Raw genomic sequence first — 26,968 nt, forward strand, 5'->3', positions numbered from 1 at the left:
TTTTCATCCCTATAAAAGTCATGTCTTGGCATTGTAATATGATGAACAAGTATAACAACTTCATCTTCCTCTCTCACCTTCATATTTCCTACTTCTTGAATTGTGAAGTTATTTAATATTTTGCTTCTTTATTCTCCTCCTACTTACTCTAAAATATTTTACCACAATAGTTAATTTATAACACGTTATCAGCACGAAGCTCTAATTTTCCAGAAAATTAACTTCTATATCAGGTATATCTACTAAAGAAATTTAATTTTTAAGTTGTCTTTGTTACTTTCAAATTAATTTTCATTATGTCAAACTTGTCAAAATTAGAATTTGTAGCACTTGATATTTCTGGCAAAAATTATTTGTCATGGGTACTTGATGCTGAAATTCACCTTACCGCTAAGGGTCTTGGTGATGCTATAATTGAAGGAAATACAACATCAAGTCAGGATAAAACAAAGGCTATGATTTTCCTTCATCATCATCTAGATGAAAACCTGAAAATGAAATACTTGACAGTGAAAGATCCACTTGAATTATGAAAGACTTAAAAGGGAGGTATAACCACCTTAGGGCAACGGTATTGCCAAGGGCTCGTTATGAGTGAATGCATTTACGGTTTCAAAATTTTAAAATTGTAATTGAGTATAATTCTGTTGTATTTAGAATAACTTCTCAATTAAAATTATGTGGGGAGACTATAAATGATGAGGACATGTTAGAAAAAACACTAACTACTTTTCATGCCTCTAATGTAATATTACAGCTGCAATACCGTGAAAAGGGTTTTAAAAAATACTCTGAATTGATCTCATGCCTTCTGGTGGCTGAACAACATAATGCCCTTTTAATGAAAAATCATGAAGTCCGTCCCACTGGAATTGCTCCGTTACCAGAGGTAAATATGATAAAAGCACTTGGCCAGTCTGAAAGAAGACAAAATCATGGCCACAATAATGTGCGTGGACGTGACAATAACAGAAAATAATTTAATAATCATCGTGGTGGTGGTCAACATAAAAGGGAGAACAATATCAGTTCTCAAAATGGCCCTTCAAGAAGTAACTGTCATTGTTGTGGCATGAAAGACCACTGAAAAAATGAATGTCGGACGCCTGAGCATTTTGTAAGACTTTATCAAAATTCTTTCAAAAGAAAGGCAAATAGAAGTGGTGCCTCTTCTTCTAATGCTCGGATAGAGTCACACTTAACGTTCGAAAATAATGTTGAGGCAGGGCCTTTGAATAATGATAATATTGAAACAAATCTGGCTTTAAGGGATGGTGATTTTAATGACCTCAATGATATTACTCATTTGGAGGTTGAAGATTTTTTTAAGGATCTTAAATGATGTTTAATTTCATGTTTTTCAATATGTTGTCATGTACTTTGAATTATTGTGTTTTTGCATTTATGTATTTGAAAAAAAAATAAAAAATCAGGGCCACATTTTTATGATAATTGTATAATGTTTATTATATTATGCTATTTTACAATGTTGTAATTAATTACTATTAGTGTGCTATTATTTAATCTTAATATCATATTGTTATTAAAAATAATATTCGCTTTATTTAATGTCATTATACTAATTGTTTATTATTGTTAATATTTTAGACATTAATATTATATAATGATTGTATTATTTTTGCCAATAAACAAGTTATCTATACATGATGAATAATATTATATTAATGTTTTATAATTTTATTTATTTTATATTTGTTATAATACTTATGTATAATATTTATTTAAGGTTAATAAGTATATTCTACCATAAACTTTTTGAATTCTAAGTTCATTAAACTAATTCACTAGTAAATTATTAATTTATATAAAATTATGTTTATTATTAACGTGTTACACCTCAGTTTGTTAATTCTTATAATTTGGTACGTTAGGTTCATATTATCAATCATTTTTTCTATGTTATAAATTCATTACAATATAATTTCATAAACTAAATTATTGTAACATTCATCATAATTGAATTCTATAATTTTTTTAAATTCTAAATTACCATAATTTAACTTTTAAAAAAAAGGGGGACTTATATTTTTCTAGCAAAATTGTTACTTATTTTATTTCTTACAATGTATTTTTTTATTTTATGAAGATAAATAAATTTCTCAGTCTTCAATTGGATTCAAGATGAATAATGGAGATATGTGCCTTTTGGATAGTGCCACAATTCATACGATATTAAATGAAAAGAAATATTTCTATCATTTGATTATGAAAAAGACCTATGTCAATACAATATCTGGTAGTACAAAATTGATTGAAGGCTCTGGAAAAGCGGCCTTATTACTACCTGGAGGAACGATATTGGTAATTGATAATGCATTGTATTGTAGTAAGTTTCAAAGAAACTTGTTAAGTTTCAAGGTTATTCACCAAAATGGCTATCATATTGAGACTACAAATGAAGGAAAAGTTGAATACTTTTATATTACTACAATAAATATGGAGAAGAAAATTGTGCATGAAAAATTACCTGCACTTTCTTCTGGGGTGTACTATACAAATATTGGTACTGTTGAATCACATGTCATAGTAAACAAAAGGTTTACTGATTCTAATGATTTTATCATTTGGCATAACTGGTTGGGCCATCCCGGTTATAATATGATGCACAGAATTATTGAGAATTCACATGGACACACTTTGAAGAATCAGAAAATTCTTCAATCTAAGGAATTCTCTTGTGTTGCTTATTCCCAAGGAAAACTGATTATCAAACTATCAGCAACTAAGGTTGGGATTGAATCCCCTGCGTTTCTGGAACGTATACAGGGTGATATATGTGGGTCAATTCACCCTTCATATGGACCATTTAAATATTATATGATCTTGATAGATGCATCTACAAGATGGTCACATATGTGTTTATTATCAACTCGCAACATGGCTTTTGCGAAATTGTTAGCTCAAATTATAAGGTTAAGAGCACAATTTCCAGATTATGCAATAAAAAAAATTCGTCTTGATAATGCTGGTGAATTCACATCTCAATCATTTAATGATTGTTGTATGTCGGTTGGAATAAAAGTTGAGCATCCGGTCGCTCATGTCCATACTCAAAATAGTTTAGCAGAATCATTGATTAAACGCCTCCAATTGATAGTTAGACCATTGCTAATGAGGACAAAACTTCCTATTTCAGTATGGGGGCATGCTATTTTGCATGCAGCAGCACTTGTGCGCATAAGGCCAACAAATTATCATGAATTTTCTCCATTACAATTGGCGTTTGGAAGGGAGCCAAATATATCTCATCTTAGAATATTTGGGTGTGCGGTAATGTCCCAATTGCTCTACCGCACCGCACAAAGATGCATCCCCAAAGAAGGTTGGGAATATATGTTGGGTATGAATCTCCTTCTATTATAAAATATTTGAAATCTATGACTGAAGATTTATTTACGGCAAGATTCGCTGATTGTCATTTTGATGAATCAGTATACCCAACATTAGGGGGAGAACATAAGCAGTTGAAAAATGAGATAGATTGGAATTCATTGTCACTATCTCATTGAGATCCTCGAACAAATCAATGTGAGCAAGAAGTTCAAAAGATGATTTATTTGTAGAATATTGCAAATCAACTGCCGAATGCATTTACTAACCTTCCATGGGTTACTAAATCGCATATCCCAGCTGTTAATGCTCAAGTTCGAGTTGATTTCCCGGTAGGACAACTTGTTCAGGCAAATGAGTCTAGGCCACACTTAAAATGTGGAAGACCATTTGGTTCCTAAGATAAAAATCCTCGAAAAAGGAAAGGAATAAATGATCAAGATGATCATAATTTAGAGGCGAGTGCTTAAGAAGAGCCTAGAGACACAACAAATGGTGATACCACCAAGGAGGTCTAAGTACCTGAAAATAATGAGAATAAAGAAATCTCAATAAGTTATGTGTCGACAGGAAAATGGTGGAACCGAAATGATATTGTGGTCGATAATATTTTTGCTTATAATGTTGCCATTGAAATAATGCAACAAGATAAGGATCTTGAACCAAAATCTATCGATGAATGCAGACAGAGAAATGATTGGCCAAGGTGGAAGGATTCAAGCAGAGTTAACTTCAATTGAAAAATGTGAAGTTTTCGGATCAATAGTCCGAACACCTTAAGGTGTCAAGCCAGTAGGGTACAAATGGGTTTTTGTGCATAAACGAAATGAAAAGGGTGAAGTCGTAAGATATAAAGCACGACTTGTAGCCCAAGGTTTTTCGCAAAGACCTGTCATTGACTTTATGGAAACATATTCCCCTGTGGTGGATGCAATTACCTTCAGGTATCTAATGAATTTGACAGTTCATGAAAAGCTTGAAATGCACTTAATGGACGTGGTCACTGCCTATTTATATGGCTTATTGGACCACGACATTTTTATGAAAATTCCCGAAGGGTTCAAAGTGCCTGAAGTATACAAGGATTCTCGAGACAATTGCTCAATAAAGCTTCAGAAATCCTTTTACGGGTTGAAACAATCAGGGCGAATGTGGTACAACCGTCTTAGCGAATATTTGCTAAAAGAAGGATATAAAAATGATCCAATTTGCCCTTGTGTCTTTATGAGAAGGTCTGGATCTGAATTTGTCATAATAGCAGTATATGTTGATGATTTGAATATTATTGGAACTCCGGAATAACTTTCAAAGGCATTAAAATATGTGAAAAAGAAGTTTGAAATGAAAGACCCTGGAAAGACAAAATTTTGTCTTGATCAACAAATTGAACATTTTACAAATAGCATATTTGTCCATCAGTCAACATATACTGAAAATATTTTAAAGAGATTTTATATGGATAAAGCACACCCATTGAGTACCCCAATGGTTGTGAGGTCTCTTGATATTAATACAGATCCGTTTCGACCTTATGAAAATGATGAAGAACTTATTGATGCTGAAATACCATACCTTAGTGCAGTTGGTGCATTAATGTATCTTGCCAACAATTCTAGACCAGATATAACTTTCTTAGTAAACTTGTTAGCAAGATTTAGTTCTTCACCAACACGCAGACACTGGAATGGAATTAAGCATATATTCATATACCTTCGAGGTACCATTGATATGGGATTTTTTTACTCAAATGATTCCATGTCACAATTGATCGGTTACATAGATGCGGGATATTTATCTGATCCTCATAAAGGTCGATCGCAGACAGGCTATTTATTTATATGTGGTGGTACAACTATATCATGGCGTTCAACAAAGCAAACTATGGTTGCCACTTCCTCAAATCATGCAGAGATAATAGCCATTCATGAAGCAAGTCGAGAATGTGTTTGGTTAAGATCAATAACTCAACACATTCAAGAAACATGTGGTCTTTCTTTGACAAAAGACGCTCCAACAATATTGTATGAAGACAATGCTGCATGTATAGCTCAACTGAAGAGAGGATACATCAAAGGAGATGGAACAAAACATATTTCACCAAAATTCTTTTTCACTCATGATCTTCAAAAGAAGGGTGAAATAGATGTCCAACAAATTCGTTCAAGTGACAATTTGGCAGATATGTTCACCAAAGCATTGCCAACTTCAACCTTTGAGAAAATAAGATACAAAATTGGAATGCGTCGTCTTCGAGATGTTAAGTGATATTTTCATCAGAGGGAGCAAAATACGCGCTGTACTCTTTTTTCCTTAGTCAAGGTTTTGTCCCACTGGGTTTTTCTGATAAGATTTTTAATTAGGCAGCACTCAAGGCGTATTACAAGATGTGTGTACTCTTTTTCTTCACTAGGTTTTTTCTCATTGGATTTTTTCCTAGTAAGATTTTAACGAGGCTCAACATCTATAGCTATTCAAATTTTTTACACGTGGACATCCAAGGAGGAGTGTTATGAAGGTGGATTATCCACCTTATGAAGGTGGATTTTCCACCTTATGAAAGTGAATTGCATGAAGGTGGATTGTCCATCTTATGGAAATGGATTGTCCACCTTGTAGACATCATTTTCACATTATTCTTTTCATCCCTATAAAAGTCATGTCTTGGCATTGTAATATGATGAACAATAATAACAACTTCATCTTCCTCTCTCACCTTCATATTTCCTACTTCTTGAATTGTGAAGTTATTTAATATTTTGCTTCTCTATTCTCCTCCTACTTACTCTAAAATATTTTGCCACAATAGTTAATTTATAACAGATACATATTTGTTAATATTAGAATGTCCAATAATTACAGGATCTTGTTGAGGGTGTCTCCATAAATTATTCAGATCATATTTTATGGGGAAAAGAGATAGAGTAAATAATATAACATATAAAATAGGGACAATTTGAAATATATACAATAAGCTAATTAGTTTACAATAAATAAATTCATATTTTATTTACATAAAAAATAGTCAAAACCATAGAAAATATACAGTGACTGTACAATATAGCTTGTCAAAAGTCATAAAAAGTATACACTGACTATATAATATAAATTACTTATACATAAACTATACACTAAATATATATTATGATATATTTTATACATGAAATATATATTGAATATACATGAATATATACCGAATGACCATTTTTTAATAGTTAAAATGATCTAATGACCATCTACTGTAATTATCTCTTTAAAATAAACCTTAATGTAAAGAATAGCAGAGTAGCTTTCATGAGTGCTCATTGAAGAAGAAATCAACCGGTAATTTTTCCACCTTCCTTTTTTCTTATACCAGTTCTTAGAATTAAAATTGAAAGATGTAGAGTAGTGGAATTAGGGGCTGTTCAAAATCGAAATGCAATTGTACTATTGAAACAACCCCTAATTTTTACAAAAATTCCCTTGAACTATTGAAACTTGTACAAAAATGTCATTCATCCATCTATTGCATTTCGATTTTGAACAGCCCCTAATTTTTTTAAACACGTGTCGGTCATCTATTGGTTACAATTTAATTATTTAAAATTAATTATAAATCAAAATTTATTTAACAGAATTTTAATTACGGAAAAGGGCCTAAAATTCCCTTGAACTATTGAAACTTGTACAAAAATGTCACTCATACGTCCTGTTTAAAAGAAATAGTTAATTATATTTAATTTATTTATCTGAATTATTACTTGATAGTTAAATATATTTTTTGAAATATTTTGAATTGTAAAATATGTTTATGTAGTTCATAAATATGTAATTGTTACAATTTTACAATTCAAAATATTTCAAAAAATATATTTAACTATCAAGTAATAATTCAGATAAATAAATTAAATATAATTAACTATTTCTTTTAAACAGGACGTATGAGTGACATTTTTGTACAAGTTTCAATAGTTCAAGGGAATTTTAGGCCCTTTTCCGTAATTAAAATTCTGTTAAATAAATTTTGATTTATAATTAATTTTAAATAATTAAATTATAACCAATAGATGACCGACACGTGTTTAAAAAAATTATTCAAATTATTTAATTAAAAATATTTTAAATAAATTTTAATTTATAATTAATTTTAAATAATTAAATTATAACCAATAGATGGCCACCACGTGTTTAAAAAAATTATTTTATTAAAATTCTATTAAATAAATTTTGATTTATAATTAATTTTAAATAATTAAATTATAACCAATAGATGGCCACCACGTGTTTAAAAAAATTATTTTATTAAAATTCTATTAAATAAATTTTTGTTTATAATTAATTTTAAATAATTAAATTGTAACCAATAGATGGCCGCCACGTGTTTAAAAAAATTATTCAAATTATTTAATTAAAATTCTATTAAATAAATTTTTATTTTTAAATAATTAAATTGTAACCAATAGATGGTCGACACGTGTTTAAAAAAATTATTCAAATTAATTAATTAAAATTTTATTAAATAAATTTTAATTTATAATTAAATTGGTACTAATAAATGGCCGCCACGTGTTTAAAAAAATTATTCAAAATATTTAATTAAAATTCTATTAAATAAATTTTGATTTATAATTAATTTTAAATAATTATATTGTAACTAATAGATGGCCGCCACATGTTTAAAAATATTCAAATTATTTAATTAAAATTCTATTAAAAGGGCCTAAAATGCCTCTGAACTATTGAAAATGGTACAAAAAGGCCGCTCATTCAGGAGCGGATCTACATTGGGTCGAAGGAGTTAAAAATTACGACAATATTTTTAATTTATGTGTAAATATTTAATATTGAACCCCCTAAGCCAAATGACTAGTTCAGTGGCAAAGGGGGTTCAATATTTCACCTTAGCTTGTCTCAGCTCGCGAGTTTAAATCCAAATAAGCACACTTTTTTTCTTCTGATTTTAGGTACGTTTTAGGCTTAGTTTTTGGCGTTTTTAAAATTAAATGTAAATTAAAAAATGACTTCTTAACATATTAATTTTTTTTAATTTTAAATCTTTAATTGAAAATTCAGCAAATAAAAAAATCCCTCTTTTTCTAGGGATTTCATTATTTTATTTTCTCCCCCAACTCTTCTCTTCTCTTTCGACCAATCGACCTTTTGTTGCTGAGTGCTGCCTGCTGTCGGTTCTCCGTTGTCGTTTCCCGCTATCGCTGCCCGTTGCTCGCTGCTGTAGCCTACAAGTTCTATATGGCTTTGGCTTTGGTATAATGATATTTATTTCTTATTTATGTGTTCTTTACTACTCAATCTCAAGCTTCAACGAAGAAGTATTTCACCAAAGTTTCAAAATCAAGTTTAGCCTCTCATAGTCATAGTCAATCTAACCAAGAAGAAAATGCTAATCATTCGTAAGTATCATTACATTCTTCTTAAGAATTTGATTTGGGTTCTTTAAAGTTTGATCCTGGCGAAAGAATCTCAATATCGAACTATCATCCAAATCATCGTCATGTTATTAGAAGAGCATACCTTTTGAATGGTCCTTGCCAACCTCGTCTAGCGGTGCATGATTATCCTCAAATAAATATTTTTGGATCAATACATCATTTTAATCATGAATGGTTTGATGATGTATATCATGATTGGTTGGATTATAATGTTAGTAAAGATGCAGTCTATTGTTTGTATTGTTATCTAATTAAAGACCATAACATTCATCAAGGAGGAGGTGAAGTATTTTCAAGAGTTGGATTTAAGAGTTGGAATAAAAAGAGTAGTCTTGACAAACATATTGGCCTACCAAATAACATACATAATCAATCAAAAAAGAAATGTCAAGATTTATTACGACAACGGCAGTCTATTCAATTTGCATTTGAAAGCCAATCTAATCAACTCAAGTATGGATATTGAATTCGCTTAAGTGTTTCGGTTGATGTAGTAAGATTTCTCATAACTCAGAGATTTACATTTCGAGGTCATGATGAATCTAAATCATCACTTAGTAGGGGTAACTTTCTTGAAATTCTCTCATGGTATGCAAAAAAATGTAATAAAATTTGTGATTATGTACTAGAACATGCTCCTCAAATTGATCAAATGACTTCTCCAATGATTCAAAAAGATATTGTGAGTGCATGTAAAATAGAGACCGTTAAAACTATTCTTGAGGAATTAAATGGTGATTACTTTGCCTTGCTAGTTGATGAATCCTTTGATGTGTCACGCAAGGACGAAATGACTATTGTATTTCGATATATTAATAGAAAGGGATTTGTGAAGGAGCGACTTATTGAAATTATTCATATTCAAGATACTAGTGTTTCATCTCTAAAGGAGGCAATTGTTAATTTACTTGCTCAACATTCTGTGAGTCCATCAAGTGTGCGTGGACAATGTTATGATGGGGAAAACAATATTCAAGGTGAGATCAATGGCCTTAAAATGTTGATTAGGCAAGAAAGTAGATCGGTTCATTCCATCCATTATTTTGCTCATCAACTTTAACTAACTCTTGTTGGGGTCTCTAAAAAGCGTGTTGAAGTGGAAAAACTTGTAGTATTGGTCTCTGTAACACCCCTCAAAATTTTTCTCTAAGATTCGAACCTTTGTTGTTCCCGTGTAGAGTCAATCATATTTATTTCGAAGTATGTGCTTGAATTACGATGAGTTCCTGAGAGATTGAAGAGTGTTGGAGGTGATGTGGGGTCATGAAGGACCCCTAGGACCAAGCTAAGCCCAAAAGATTCGTCGTGGCTAAGTTTGAGGAGGAGTCCGCATGAGGAGTTGACTTCTAACGACCTTATCTTTTGATATATGACGATCTGGGTGGCCCATGACCTATTAAACTAATGGTCGTCGAGTCTTCTTTCCAACGCCGCCAAGAATATAATTTTTGGAGTTCGGAGTCGAAAGATATGGCGATCCTAAGATGAATTAGCACAACAGAGATTTTCAGGCCTGGGTTGCTATTGCTGGAAAACTGGGCTTGGCGCCGCAGTGGCGCGATGCGCCACTATCGCGCTAGAAACATGCCTCAGTAGTTTGGGCTCTGGTGCGGCGCGCCACTATAAGATGTGCAGGGTTTTTCAAGCCAATTTCCAGAACCCAGAAAATATTGGCCTTGGTGCCTTAAGGGCGCGACGCGCCACTATCGCGCCAAGAATGTGCCTCAGTAGTTTGGTCCTTGGCGCAGCGCGCCACTACGAGATGTGCAGGTTTTAGGCGTAATCAGCCTGGCGCTGCAATGGCGCGACGCGCCACTATCGCGCCTGGTGCATTTTTAGCCTATTTTCAGAACTTTTGAGGAGGGGTAATTTGGGAACTTACCCAAATTATATATGTATCACCCTAGACTATTTTGAGATCATTATTTCCAGCCCCCACTCTCTCTCTAAAAAGCCCTAGAAAACCTCTCTCTCTCTCTTCTTCTTCCTCTCCAAATCCTTCTCCAACAAGAAGAGTTCCAAGAGCTTCAAGATTTTAGTCCTCCATTGAAGACCCAACATCAAGGCTTTCTTCAAGTCTTCACTAAGGTATGTAAGGCTATCTAAAACATGGGTTGAGTCCACCCATGTGCCCTACTCTTGTTTTGAGGTTAGATGTTTATGAAAATAGAGTTTCTTGGTATGGTTTATGTTTGTATGAACTTTGTCCCCTATTTATTTGACTCTATATATGTTGATGTTGTTGAGCCAAGAAGTTCTTAAAATGAGCCTTTGTGTGAGTATGAGTTGATGAAGATGAGTTGTTAAATATGCTTTATTGATCTTTTTAAATTGTGTAGATTATGATAAAGGGTGTTATTTTCTTAAAAATGTTGTTTATTTTGAAATGTCGATTGAAAGCCTTGGAGTTGCGATGAGATTCAAAGATTGATTTCAATGGATAGAGGAAATGATTGGTTATGTCTATATGTTGCTATACATGTACATTTAAATTTCTTTGAATGATATGATTGAGATTGATCGGATAGTATGATTGAGAGGGATTTGATTGTGATAGAGTTGATGAGATGACAAGGTTGTAATGAGACTTGTCGATACGAGTTGATTGAGTTGATTGGATGGAGTTTTATGAGCATTGAGTCTTGGGAGGAGTATCGAGCACCGAATTGGGCAAGAGTATAGTCCATACTCGAACCCAATACCTGTGTTGCCAAACGTAGGGGGGATTGAACCGTTAAGTCGGATGCTTCCCCGAGAGATTTATCCTGACATTATAGGACTTGGTTGGATTGGATCCATGAGTGTTTGATTCGTTCATACCCTGGCAAAGTATGAATGGGCGCGGCAACAACGTCGTTTTGTTGTACCTTCACTGGCTCATAAGTGATGGTTGTCGGATAAGAGAAACTCCCAAATAGGTCTTGATAGTACTCTGAGTCAGACTGAGTTGAATGATATGTGATTGGTCCCGTCTAAATCATATTCTTGTTTAGACTTAGGACATTTGAGTAAGTTGTCCTGTATATATATATATATATATATATATATATGAGTTGAGATTCCGAGTTGACTGATTCTTCCTTGATGTTCGTTGTATTCGGCCATTTTACATACTCGTATATTCCATGTACTGATGCCATTTGGCCTGCATCGTTTCATGATGCAGAGACAAGTACTAGAGATCATCAACCGGCGCTTCATTGAAGATCCACATATACTTTCCGCTAGTTGGTGAGTCCTCCTAAGTTCCTGGAGGATGTTGAGCCTTCTTGTACAGTTTTGTTGTCATTTCCCTTATTTTGATTGTTGGTAGCCATGGACTTGTCATTGGCACCTTTTAGACCTTGATAGAGGCTTCATAGAATGGAGTGTGGGGAGGTTGAATGGTTATTTAGAGGAGTCTTATTATATTTGTTTGTTGGGTTGATAAATGTTTGGCCTTCGGCCCCCATATTATGAATAATATTTTATTGACTGATTTTCCGCTAAGAGAATGTGATTGAATGAATGTGTGACTGGACCAGGTGGTTCGCTCGGAGGTCAGAAATGGCCTTTGGGTGCCGGTCACGTCTAGGGTACCCTCCCGGGGCGTGGCAGTCTCAAATATTTTAAATGTATTGAAATCTTCTTTTAAACGTATGGATGAATTACGTGATTCTCAAAAAGAAACAATTAAAGAGGCATTAGATATGGGTGAACTTACAATCGGTAGAGGCTTGAATCAACAACTTGGTCTTTCAAGAGCTTGTGACACTCGTTGAGGATCTCATTATAAATCCTTTAATAATTTTAATATTATGTTTGGCTCTATTCTTGATGTTTTTGAATCACTTGCTCTTGATGCATAGAATTTGGATGAAAGAGCTAATTAAGGCAATGAGACATCTCAAAGCTTCCCGAACATATGAGGTTGCGTTCATGTTGTATTTAATGAGAGATGTCTTATCAATCACAAATGAGCTTAATAAATGCTTACAAAAAAAGGAGCAAGATATTGCAAATGCCATGCTACTTGTTGAAGTAGCAAAAAGAAGGTTGCAAGTTTTAAGGGATGATGAATGAGACTCTCTTATTGCTAAGGTATCTACATTTTGTATCAAACATGATGTTTTGATACCTAACTTTGAGGAGCCATATGTTAGCTCTTTAAGATCACGACGAAAGCTTACTAACTATACAATCTTACATCATTATCGTGTTGAAGTGTTTTGCAATATTATTGATTGGCAACTTCAAGAACTTAATGATCATTTTGATGAGGTGACTACCAATTTGCTTCATGAAATTGCTTGCTTAAATCCAATTAACTCATTTTCAAGTTTTGACATCAAAAAAGTAATGAGAATGGTGGAATTATATCTGGATGACTTTGATGAATCTAATATGAGTGCTCTTGAGAATCAACTTGCTAGTTATATTATTGATGTTCATGATGTTGATGAAAGGTTCTCCGATCTAAATGGACTTTGTGATCTTTCCAAAAGATTAGTTTAGACAACGAAATATTCTACTTATCCTTTGGTATTCTGCTTAGTGAAACTTGCTCTACTTCTACCAATTGCCACTGCCTCCGTTGAAAGAGCTTTTTCGGCAATGAAGTTTATCAAGAATGACTTGCGGAGCCAAATGAGTGATGATTTTTTAGTGGTTGTTTGGTGCCTTATTTAGAAAAAGATGTATTCGATAGTATTTCTAATGATGCTATTATTAAGACATTTCAAGATATGAAACCTCACAGAATACAATTGTAATTGTATGTAGTTGAATTTCAATTGTAAAAAAATGTTTTGATAGGCTTATTCGTGTGTTTGGTTTCTTAATCCCTCTTCAAGGTGGTGTAATTATCACTATGTTTTGTACATATCAAGATATAATAATTTCTATTGTTCAGGATATTTTTGTATTGTTTTGAAGCCATTTTATGTTTTTTTTTTGGAGGAGTGCTTTTACTTTGAGTTAGTGTTTATTTTAAGTCTTTTTAATGTAAAAGTTTATGTTTGCTCTCCATTTGCACTTTCAGGAGCTGAAGAGAATTCAAAAGAAACTGAAAAACTTGTAGAAAGACCCCTACTTCTTGCAAAACAGGTATATTTGACCCGACCTATTTATTTATGGATATAATTAGAGTGTTTAATTTTTTTGAACCCCCTTGATAAAATTTTTGGCTCTGCCACTGCTTTCAATTATCTATTGAGCCTAAAATGCCCTTGACATCTACCTTTAAGGGCATTTTTGTACCATTTCCAATAGTTCGAAGATATTTTAGGCTTTTTTTCGTTCGATTAATGGTTGGGGAATCCTTGAGTCAAGGGTCTATTGGAAACAATCTCTCTATCTCTCAAAATAGGGGTAAAGTCAGCCTATACTCTACATCTCCAAACTCTACTTGTGGAATTACACTTAGTATGTTGCTGATGTTGGATTAACGGTTGGGGATGTGTTTGAAATTTTACACTGAGTATGTTGTTGATGTTGGATTAACGGTTGGTTTCCCACTGTTATTTCTCGCTAACTATTAATGTCCTACAAGGGACAAATATTAAACGCATAGTACATAAATGTGATTTTAACTTTGTGTCAACTAGAATTTATGTTCTTCAATTTTGTGTGCACACAAGTATATATTTAAATTTATATAAAGTTGAGCAACTAGATATATGTGTCTTAGATGTCATAATACACGTAGAACGCATGTGTCTACTTGCTCAATTTTATTAAGTGTCTATTTGTGTACACCCAATATTGAGGGACATTAATATAGCTGAATCCAAATTAAAAGACATGTTTATATATTATGTCAATATTAAATAATGGGAAACTTACATAAATATACAATATTAAGAAAATATTTACCATTTATAGCAATAAATATTTTTTTTCAGTGAACACTTATAATACATTTATAATACAATTTTAATACATATTGCAGAGAACTATTTATAAAACATATATAATACAAGTTTTATAGATGGATAATACATTTATCACATATTTTAATAGATTTATAATACATTATGTTAGTTTCTTACTACACAAACATAATATATATTTTAAAACACTTATAATACATTTATATTATATGCATAATTCACTTTTAATACAAGTGTAGATTTATCATAGTATTGCTATATATTGCTATAAATGGTAATAAATAAAAAATATCGCTAAAATCGGTAATTAATTTTTAAAAAGCACTCAATCAAGTAATTTTTCCTTAAATAATTTACTTTAGTGGAGTGATTAACACAACTAAGACTTTGGGTGTTACTATTTAAGTTTTAACCTCGTTAAGAAAAAATATTGCTAAGAATAGTTTTGTCATCGGTCTTATGGGCAAAATCTTATCGAATTATTGAAATTCCAAATAAAAGGGGAAAAATTTTCGTATCATAATAATTGTTAGAACCAAATCGTATTAAGATTGTGCATTAGCAATACAAGAATAAAGGGTCGTTTAGTATAAAACGGCTTTGTGTATAACTAACACCTTGTTTGGTACATATTTTCAATTTATTTATAATTGATGTAAGTATTAGTTATATACTCTATTTGATATTGTGTTATGTGACCAGGAGGTCACGGGTTTAAGCCTTGGAAACAGCCTCTGACAGAAATGCAAGGTAAGACTGCGTACAATAGACCCTTGTGGTCGGGCCCTTACTCGGACCTTGCGCAAAGCAGGAGCTTTAGTGCACCGGGCTGCCCTTTTTATGTATAACCAATACATGACAAAGTATGGTTAACAATGCAGGAATTTTAATACTTGCATTAGGATGGTTAGAGACACAATTACCCTTAAGACCTTTTCTACACCCTTTCCACCATATTTGTGAAGAATATTTTTTTATTTATAAAAATTATGCAATACATGTTATTTTTAATACATCAAATGAAATAATACAATACATCAAATGAAATAGTACATAAGAAATAATTTAAGCATGACAATACACCTTATTAAAAGTATTGTTATACACTCTACTAAATGATCCCTATAGTATTTAAAGATAGATAGATGAAGAATTAACCTAGTAGTCATTTATCCAGCTAATTTAATTAAAATCAATCGTTGGATGTATTATATATATAAAATTCAGGTATAATATGTGTATAATCTATATGTATCATCTAAAAGAAAGTAAACAGTAAATTTGTTCAACTATTTATCTGAAAACCTCAAAAATAAACATGATGCATAATAACTCATTCATTATTAATCACCGTGTGACAATTCTTGCATTATTAATCATGTATAAGAATTCTTTAGTAGTACTAGTAAATTTGCACCACTTCTTTTGTCAAGTGCTCTTCTTTAGCATCCTGTGCTAATGCAATATTCTCTATTTTGTTATGTGTCATTTCTTGGATTGAAATTCTCATTCTTGATATTTTGCTTATTACCATTGTTTGGTTTACTTCAACATAATTGGTTTGTCTATAAGGAACATGAGAATTGAGATTCCCTTTGAAATGTGCTTATTGTGAGACAAGTCGTATACTATTGTCATTCTGTATGGAATTTATTAACTCGATTATTTTGAATACATATTGTGTAAGTTTCATTAAAGAAATAAAATATATCAAGTAGACGATTTATCGTAATATTTAGAATCTTAATTTCAAGTTTTGATTTGAAATCAATATTTATTTATGAAATCTGCACAAAATTTCAATTTCAAATTATGATATCGAATTTCAAATTCTCCATTTCAAAATATGATTTCAATATTTAAAAATATAAAACTTGACTCATAAGTCATAAGTTTACATTTTGAAAATAAAAACATTAAATGATTTATTTTAATAGAGTGATTTGCACTATTGGGCGTCACTATTTAAGTTTTAACCTTGGTAAGGAAAAAATATTGCTAAGAATATGGAAACTTCGAATTAAAGAGCAAAACTTGCTTTATCATAATAATTATTAGGATTTCTGATCAGATTGTGATGTCCCAATTAAACATAAAAAAATAAAATAAAAAATTTCTTTCATATCAAACACAATCAATATTAGCATAATTTAAAATTGATTAATTTTATCATTTATCCCATTTTTAATTTACTCATGTCCTGTCGCTAGCAAATCATTTCGTATTTTCTCTCACTATTAACAAATCTATAATGTGAAACAGGTGGACTTCACCATGACCCTTGAATGTATGACAAGCCGTATATTCGATAGGAAATAAAATGTTGGATGATGAATGAGGATCTAATCAGCATATGTGCAAACTCCAGCCAATCATGATTATCTAATAAAGACTGCTTTATTCATTCTTCTAATTCTATAGTCCAACAATTAATAAAATAATTAGGTCAAAAGCACATGGCTGAGTGGATGAGTTTCATCAACTTGCAAGCCTTTATTCACCTTTAGCTTCATATATATATATATATATATATATATATATATATATATATATATTTTCCCACAAGTTCAGATTAAATTTGAATATCATCTTTTTAATTAAAAATAAGATAATTTCACTATTATGCCACAATTTATGTTGATTTATTATTATTATTTTATTTTATCTTAAAAAACTAAAATTATATTAGTTTAAGATAATTCGAAAAGACCTGAATTACTATAAAAACTAAAAAGACTTTTATTTATGTTAGATGAACAAGCTTCTATTTAAGGACATTCATATTTCACACATCTATTCTTTTGTTAACTTGGGTTCATTAATTCGTATATTTTAATCAATCAATTAAGATTCAATTACAATTTTATCTTATAAGAGTTCGATTCTCCGTCTCAAAGTTGAGTAGAAGAGAAAACAGACTAGTGCTGACTGAGCAAAGAAAGACCCCAATGAAATATTAGTAGTAAAATGATGCAATGGTCGTTGCGTAGGACAAACACAGCAGCAGCCCCCGTTTTTGCTTTTCCCAAGATTCCCTCTGCTAAAATCCCACATCCGATCTTTCAAATTTTCTTTGCATTTTCCTACTATTTAATAACCCCCGTTTTTTTTTACATACCCATTTCTCCCTCTTGAACATCTCTGTTGAATTTTGCTCTGTGATCTTCCTTTTGTTTTCAACTTACTCATGGGGGGAGATCACGGCAGCAAATCAGACATCTCATTCGCCGGAATTTTCGCCAGTAGCGCCTTCGCTGCTTGTTTCGCTGAGGTATACTTCGATCCCCTTTCCCAATCTTCTTCAATTTTGTTTTTATCTTTTCGGCTTACTTGCCTGTGTTATATCTGTTGCAAAGATTTTGATGATTCGAATAGTAGAAATGGGGTTGTTTCCTTTTCCGTTTTTTGTTTCTCAATTTTGGGGTTTTGGGGAATTGCTGATCCCCATTGAGCTGTTAGGTGTTTAGGAGCGCTTATAATCCAATGTTAAATCCTTTACTGAGTTGCTTTGCTGGTCAATTTAAGTTTTATTTTAATCTTCAAATGCTCAAAATAAGTATAGCTATGTTTGTGTCAAGTGCTGTTTCGGCAGATAACTGAGGCTTGGTTGAGGTTCGAGTCACACTGGAGGGTAAGTGGAAATACTATTGATCCTCCTTTTACCGGGTGGGCTTGGGGGAGAATTGTTCTGCTTTTAGTTAACGGATCAATCACCTTACCATAACATCTGTTAGAAAGGAAAAAAGGGAATGCTAGATGACCTTTAAACAAAAGAAATTTGTACTTATGCTTCCTTGCTTTGAAAAAGAATTACTTTTAGAAATTTGGTGGTCTTGATTGTATGAATACTTTTATGAATAGCCATGTCTTGCTTAATTTTGGAGGAATCAGTTTTTCTTTTCTTTTGCTTTTTATGAAGCTAGTGGTTTTCAAAGAACAGTGTATTGCTTAAGGTTGTAAGAAATTATGTTTCTCGGACTCTCCAAAAATGCAGCCGCACCCATGTCGGATCCTCCAAAAATGCACTGCTTTTGGAGGATCCAACATGCGCCCAGTAACATTTATGAAGAGTCCGAGCAACATAGGTAAGAAATGAGGTTTGTTAAGTTTTGATGTATCTTTTGGGTCATCCAGAATGTATGATGTAGACATGTAGTAGATTGTTTCGAAGTGTGCTTGCTATGCTATTGTTCTTGTTAATGATTCCTTTGCCGCTTGTTAATCTTGTTTGCTTCATACAAAATTCTGTTCTCCAGGCGTGTACTTTACCATTGGATACTGCTAAAGTTAGACTGCAGCTTCAAAAGAAGGCAGTCGAAGGGGATGGAATAGCTTTACCTAAATATAGGGGATTATTAGGTACTGTTGGCACCATTGCAAAGGAAGAAGGAGTAGCTTCACTATGGAAGGGTATTGTACCTGGGTTACATCGTCAATGTATATACGGAGGTCTTCGTATTGGGATGTATGAGCCTGTAAGTTATTATTTCTAGCTTACAACAGCTACACATTTATTTTTTAGTTTGGGCCTTTTATAGATTGTTTGCTTGGCGAGCAGGTTAAAAACTTATATGTTGGCAAAGATCATGTTGGGGATGTGCCATTGTCAAAGAAAATACTTGCTGCACTTACAACTGGTGAGTGCCTTTGAGATGTTTTTCCTTTTCTTTATACATTTTTCTCAAGAGTAAATAGACAGTGGAGCTTTTATTTCCATTTAGAAAATCTATGGACAGGGACGAGAAGTTCAATGTTTGTATTATCAATAACACATGTTCTGTTTTTACTTGTCTTGTTATTTTTACTGTTTGGTCTTTCAATATATTTTAAAGTAATTTGGTGATTCTTCATCAAATAGGTGCGTTGGGCATTACAGTTGCAAATCCTACAGATCTAGTTAAAGTACGTCTTCAAGCTGAAGGAAAATTGCCAGCAGGTGTGCCAAGGCGTTATTCTGGAGCGCTGAATGCTTACTCAACAATAGTGAAACAGGTTATATGTCTTGTCTAGCTCAGTTATTACTAAATCGCGATAACTAACGGCAGGTGGGGCTGCAAAATTGTGTACACCTACTTTGAATCATGACTTGGAAGTTAGACTCCCCTTGAATTAAAATTCCATACTACCTAGACACTAAATCCGTGTTGCTATTCAAAGTCCCACAATATACCAATCAAGCGGGCACGCAACCTGCAAAATTATGTGCCTTTAGGATGTAACATTTAACAACTATTATCTTGTCTAGGTCAGTTATTTACTAAATCACGATAACTAACGGCAGGTGGGGCTCCAAAATTGTGTACACCTACTTTGAATCATGAAATGGAAGTTAGACGCCCCTTGAATTAAAATTCGATACTACCTAGACACTAAATCTATGTTGCTATTCAAAGTCCCACAATCTACCAATCAAGCAGGCACCCAACCTGCAAAATTATGTGCCTTTAGGATGTAACATTTAACAACTCTTATGTCCCTAGAATTGGAGACTAACATTTCCGAAAGATTTTTTCGTTAGACTACTCTTTGGTAACTGATTCTTGGTTCGACTATCTCCTTCTCCATCTAACTTTGGTGTATTCATTTATCCTTCTTGGAGAAAAAGGGTAGTACTTTTCTTCCCGTTCTCTTGGAAATGTTAGGAAATTATGAAAAATTGCATCTCATTTAAATGAATCAAATCCCCAAGGCTGGCAGCTTACTGGAGCATTTTCAAAATAATGAAAATAGAACATGTTTCGCTAGTGAAATTTGAGGAAACTCATTGTTGAGTCAACAGTTTTCCCCACAAAAAAAGAATCCTATTTTAATCTTATCTTTACCTCTTCGCATTTTGTTTCTTACATCTTGATTTTAGGAAGGAGTTCGAGCTCTGTGGACTGGTCTTGGACCCAATATTGGGCGGAATGCCATTATTAATGCAGCTGAATTAGCAAGTTATGATCAAGTGAAGGAGGTAGAGAAACCATATGTTTCTTATTACCACCTCATTTCCAGCCTGTCTAATGTGGCGTTTTCTTGGATTTGGATGTTTACATTGTCATTCGTTTGATTTTTCACTCTCTAAAAATTTCTGTGCAGGCCGTTCTCAAGATTCCTGGGTTTACAGACAATGTTGTTACTCATTTGATTGCGGGGCTAGGAGCTGGATTTTTTGCGGTTTGCATAGGGTCCCCTGTTGATGTGGTATCTTCTATGTTCCTTATTATTTGAAATTGCTTTTCTTTTAGAATTATCAGAACAAATTGCTTTCCTTATAGTTCTTTCTGGTGGCAACCCATGATTCAGTAATTTGTTTGTTAATTTCTAGATCTTCTTGCCCAAATAGAGGGTCTTCTTGGACATATAGGGGAAAAGTTCTGCATATAATCTTCTTTTTCATGAAAAAGATTACCAAAGTCAATATCTAGCCTGTTAGACAAATGCCTTCATCTTGTAAGTTTGAAGTCCTCTTCTCCATGAACTTTCGTTATTATTGTGCAGTGCTTGTACAATAATAAAACTCTAGTTTGGCTGGGGTAAACGGAGGAGGGATTAGAGGATTAGAAGTAACATTGGAGGTGTAAGGGGATGTCTTGCAATTAAAAGAGGATCCAAGTGAAAAAATAAATAACGAGGGATAATCTGTCCAAAATTGGGTGAGAGCATTTTCTACTTCTTTTCAACCCATACAGAGAATCATAAGCAAATATATAGAATTCACTTAGGGAGAGGTAAACCTATTGGTTCTTGTTTTCTGCACTCTTCCTGGAATCAAACATAGTACATTTGGGATCAACAATACTGATATCTTGTTACTTGGTCGTGTATGATGGTAATACCAATTTTTCTCAAATCCGTGTTCTTAATCAGTTCACCAATCCCCAAAATGCTTCTTATATTTTGATGCTGGGTGATTTTTGTTCATTTACTGTAAATCTTTTAGATCACCATTTTTTATCTTACAAATTTCATCCTTTTAATGTTGCATTATCAATAGAACTATGTAAAGTTCTATTAGATTAAATTTTGTTGATTATTCTTGTATAGCCATGAAGCACTGACATGGTAAACTGTGGATGCAGGTAAAGTCAAGAATGATGGGAGATTCCACATACAAAAATACTCTTGATTGTTTTGTCAAAACATTGAAGAATGATGTGAGTTTATCACCAGTCCTTTCTATTGGTTATTGGAGTATCCAGCCGTTTTGCAGACATAGTTTTCCTCTTAGTTTTTTGTTTAAATAATTTATCTTGGCTTCTTACAATATGAAGAACTACCTAAAATAACATAACTTCTCACTTCTTTCAAGATAGTTATATATTTTTACTAAATCAGATCCCTTTTATCATAAATTTTCCTTACTGCTATTAGCTTTTTGTTTGTGTAGTTTGCAGTTCCTTGCCAACAGCAATCTTTATGTCTAATGACATAAAAAATGATACTTCTCTTGTGGCCTTTATGTTTGCAGGGACCTTTGGCTTTCTATAAAGGCTTTATCCCAAATTTTGGACGCTTGGGATCATGGAATGTCATTATGTTTCTAACATTGGAGCAGGTAAAGAGTGGAACCATATTCCTAGCGACACAAATTCTTTTCCATTTCATAATTGTTTATAAAACTTTATGCCAGATTACTATTCCAGACTAGCACATGTTTTGCTTCAATGAGAGGCTTTCTCAAATTTCCAACCGCTTCCTGTTTTCACTGTTCACTTGGCAAATTCCCAACTGATAGCTGGCTTACCCTTTATTTCTTATTATTTGGCAGGCGAAGAAGTTTGTTAAAAGTTTAGAATCACCTTGATGTCAAAGAGGGATGGATCATCAAGCAGAGGATTACTAATTTACATTAAACATGGATTGGCTCAGCAATCATTAGAAGATGGAATCAACAAAGATATTTTTCAATATTCCCCTTTTTTCGTTTTTCGTCAATAATTCCCATTGGAGAGAACCCATAGAAACTGTGAAAAACCAGTTCAGAAGCGTTTTATTTTCCCCTTTAAGGGGACTCTTACTATTCTTAGACCGCAAAATGTTTTTCCTTTCTTTTGGTTGCTAGGGAATTCTGTTACTGATTTATGGAATTGACTCCATGATAAACAATGAAGTTTGAGTTTGAGCTGTGTATGCTTCTTGTGGAGTGTTTTTTTTTTTTGGTTGGGTGGCTTTAGGCATCTTGACTAATTCAGATTCATGCTTGGTAGCCGGTAGACACTCTTTACCAAGAAGTTCTTCGGGGTAAAATCCCATCATCTCCTTCAACACCATTTTGGTGGGGTTCTTTTTTATTAGTTTCAACTGAAGCTATTTCAAGTTACTTCCTTGCAGTTGAAAAGATCATTCCGAAAAGGCTCAAATATGTTACTCAACTTAAAGAAATGGATCAACCATGCCACTTGTTAATACAACAACAACAATCCAGTGAAATTCCACATCGTGGGGTCTGGGGTGGGTAAAGTGTACGCAGACCTGACTCCTACCAATGTAGGACGGCTGTTTCTAAAAGACCCTCGGCTCAATAGAAGCATAGAAAAAGGTCAGACAAGAATATTAAAAGTAGATAAATAGATAACGAAATAATCAAAGCACAAAAAACAGTAGGTATTAATAGTTGATTGCAAATATGCCTTTGCCGTTACCTAGATAGGCTAGGTTTGCCCTTATACACTAAGGGAACCCACAGAAATATAATTAGCATCTAAATATGTGAGTAGTGTATTTTTTGTTATATATAGAATAGAAAGTATTATTCTTATGAGAAAAGGATGAGGAGAAGTTGTTGGATTATTATTCAAGGCAATAAACGTCTTTCATTTACTTACTATATTCTACTTAAAAGTAATGTTTTTGGAAACTTTTTCCTAAACTCTTAATCCTTTTCCATGTAGGACTGTGACACGCAAATCTTTACATTAATCACTTACCGATTGTCCCTAAATATTTATTGGTCTAATTCGAGACCTAGTCAAATTGTGTTTCATATATGGTCACGGACATGGAATAATAGAAATATTATATATGTAGATCGTCTCGACAGTGCTTTTTATGAGCAAATAATTTGTGTGTGTGTTGGACACTAAAGAGACTAAACATGGCGAAAAGTGAGAGTTTGGATGATATCAACAAGGAGAAGGTCGATCTCGAGACGATACCAGTGGATGATGTATTTAGGATATTGGTAAGTTTCAAGGAGGGATTGACATGTGATGATGCACATACGAGGCTTCAACACTTTGGCCCAAACAAACTTGAGGAGAAAAAGGAGAACAAGATGTTAAAATTCTTGGGTTTCATGTGGAACCCCTTGTCATGGGTCATGGAAATTGCTGCTATCATTGCAATTGGATTGGCAAATGGAGAGAATAGGCCTCCAGATTGGCCAGATTTCCTTGGAATTGTCATCTTGCTTCTCATCAACTCCACCGTCAGCTTCATCGAAGAAAACAATGCAGGCAATGCTGCAGCAGCCCTCATGGCAGACCTTGCTCGGAAGACAAAGGTATTAAGAGATGGTAGCTGGAACGAAATGGATGCAGCACTCCTAGTACCAGGGGATGTAATAAGTATCAAGTTGGGGGATATCATAACCGCTGATGCTTGTCTCCTTCATGGAGATCCCCTCAAGATTGATCAATCTGCTCTCACCGATGAGTCATTACCCGTCACAAAGCACCCAGGCGATGGAATCTTCTCTGGTTCCACATGTAAACAAGGTGAAATTGACGCTCTTGTCATTGCAACCGGAATAAACACCTTCTTCGGAAAAGCTGCTTATCTTGTTCATACTACTAACAATGTTGGCCACTTCCAGAAGGTGTTGACAGCAATCGGCAACTTCTACATGTGCTCTATTCTACTTGGAATCATCATAGAAATACTTGTCATGTACCCAATTCAGCACAGAAACTATAGAGATGGAATCAATAATATCCTTGTTCTTCTCATTGGAGGGATTCCAATAGCATGCCTACTGTATTATCAGTCACTATGGCAATTGTATCCCGCAAATTGTCACAACAAGGTTCCATCACCAAGAGGATGACTTCTGTAGAAGAGATGGCTGGAATGGATGTCCTTTGTAGTGACAAGATAGGAACTCTTACATTAAACAAGCTTGAAGTAGACAAAAACTTAGTTGAGGTCTTCGCAAAGGATATGGACCAAGATACCGTTATTCTTCTTGGGGCCAGAGCTTCAAGAGTTGAAAACCAGGATGCTATTGATGCTTGCATAGTCGGAATGCTGGCAGATCCCAAGGAGGCTAGAGTTGGGATTCAAGAAGTGCATTTCCTGCCTTTTAACCCTGTCGACAAGCACACAGCTATTACTTTCATAGATTCCGATGGCAATTGGCATAGGGTTAGCAAAGGTGCACCTGAACAGATTGTTGATCTTTGTGGCCTAAATGAGGATCTAAAGAGGAAAGTTCACTCCATCATTGACAAGTTTGCTGATCGTGGTCTTCGATCTCTTGCAGTAGCTCAACAGACAGTACCAGAGAAGACAAAGGAAAGTCCAAGAGGGCCTTGGGTCTTTGTAGGCCTCTTGCCTCTTTTTGATCCTCCGAGGCATGATAGTGTAGAGACAATTACGCGTGCCCTTGTCCTTGGTGTCAACGTAAAAATGATAACTGGTGATTAGCTTGCAATAGCCAAGGAGACTGGTTGTAGACTTGGCATAGGAACAAACATGTATCCTTCTTCCACCCTCCTCGGGATGCACAAGGATGAAAATACTACTGCTAACCTCTTCGTGGATGAACTCATTGAGATGGCTGATGGCTTTGCCGGTGTCTTTCCTGAGCACAAGTATGAGATTGTGAGGAATCTCCAAGAAAGAAACCACATTTGTGGTATGACAGGAGATGGTGTGAATGACGCCCCTGCTCTGAAGAAAGCAGATATAGGCATAGCTGTGGCTGGTGCTACTGATGCTGCCCGTAGTGCATCAGACATAGTTTTCACGGAGCCAGGATTAAGTGTGATAGTGAGTGCCGTTTTGACCAGTCGAGCCATTTTCCAAAGGATGAAGAATTATACCATTTATGCTGTTTCTATAACCATCCGAATCGTGCTAGGCTTCATGCTCATTGCACTAATCTGGAAGTTTGATTTCTCACCTTTCATGGTTCTTATCATTGCCATTCTCAATGATGGAACCATCATGACCATATCTAAAGACAAGGTGAAGCCGTCACCCATGCCTGACTCATGGAAACTGAGAGAAATATTTGCCACTGGCATAGTTCTTGGCACTTACCTAGCCGTGATGACTGTAACCTTCTTTTGGGCTGCTCACCAGTCAAATTTCTTCAGTGACACATTTGGTGTAAGATCGATTAGAGTCAATATACACGAGCTCAATTCTGCTCTGTATCTTCAAGTCAGCATCGTTAGTCAGGTACTCATTTTCGTAACTAGGTCAAGGAGTTGGTCTTACGTAGAACGACCTGGTCTCCTTCTGCTAGCTGCTTTTGCTTTTGCACAGCTGGTTGCCACCCTAATTGCAGTATATGCAAACTGGGGTTTTGCTAGGATTCATGGTATTGGTTGGGGTTGGGCTAGTGTTATTTGGCTTTACAGTATTATTTTCTACATACCTCTGAATTTCTAAAATTCGCAATCAGATACATTTTGAGTGGCAGGGCCTGGAATAATATGATTGAAAACAAGTTTGCTTTCACAAGCAAGAAGGATTATGGTAGGGGAGAAAGAGAGGCACAATGGGCATTGGCTCAACGCACATTGCACGGACTTCACCCCTCACAAATGTATGACAATAAAAGCTATAATGAATTAGCTGAGCAGGCCAAACGTCGCGCTGAAGTTTCTAAGCTAAGGGAGCTCCATACACTTGAGGGGCATGTGGAATCAATGGTGAAGCTCAAGGGACTTGACATTGAGACAATTCAGCAATATTACACAGTTTAAAAATGTCCGTTTGCTTTTTTTTTTTGATGTTTCACTTGGGTAAGATTAATAGTAGAAAGTTAGTAGCTCATATGTTTCATTCTGGACTTTGTTACAATCAATTTAGTAGTTGTGATATTAAATTAGTTTTTTTCTTTTTACCATCTTTCGAGGAGCTTATTATTAACTTAGAATGATTTTTCTTTACACATTTTTATAGTTATCCGAGGTTATTTTCTATCCTAAACTGGGTAGAGACTAGAGATGAAGTCTTTAGTCTAACAAGTAGGGTAAAAACTAATATGTTTAGACAATTTGATATAAAAAATAAAGTTCAAACAAAGAAAATAATGTGTTTTCTGTCTCGAAATGTCATTTGTAATGATCCTTTAAAGCTAAAGTTATCTCACATGCTTTATTT

General features: G+C 33.9%; 1 protein-coding gene and 1 pseudogene across 1 annotated transcript; both read left to right on the forward strand.

The window, feature by feature from the left end:
• Positions 1 to 17,555: 17,555 nt before the first annotated feature.
• Positions 17,556 to 22,763, forward strand: LOC129882341 (mitochondrial uncoupling protein 1). The gene is made up of 9 exons (XM_055956589.1): positions 17,556 to 17,921; positions 18,907 to 19,125; positions 19,209 to 19,287; positions 19,509 to 19,642; positions 20,508 to 20,606; positions 20,732 to 20,836; positions 21,715 to 21,789; positions 22,104 to 22,190; positions 22,404 to 22,763. The coding sequence occupies exons 1-9, from the start codon at positions 17,838 to 17,840 to the stop codon at positions 22,437 to 22,439; spliced, it is 918 nt and encodes a 305-aa protein (XP_055812564.1). The 5' UTR covers positions 17,556 to 17,837; the 3' UTR covers positions 22,440 to 22,763.
• A 794-nt stretch (positions 22,764 to 23,557) lies between these two features.
• Positions 23,558 to 26,644, forward strand: LOC129881512 (plasma membrane ATPase 4-like; annotated as a pseudogene).
• The last annotated feature ends 324 nt before the right edge of the window (positions 26,645 to 26,968 follow it).

The sequence above is a fragment of the Solanum dulcamara genome, chromosome 3 (genome assembly GCF_947179165.1).
Source record: "Solanum dulcamara chromosome 3, daSolDulc1.2, whole genome shotgun sequence".
Lineage (NCBI taxonomy): Eukaryota > Viridiplantae > Streptophyta > Magnoliopsida > Solanales > Solanaceae > Solanum > Solanum dulcamara.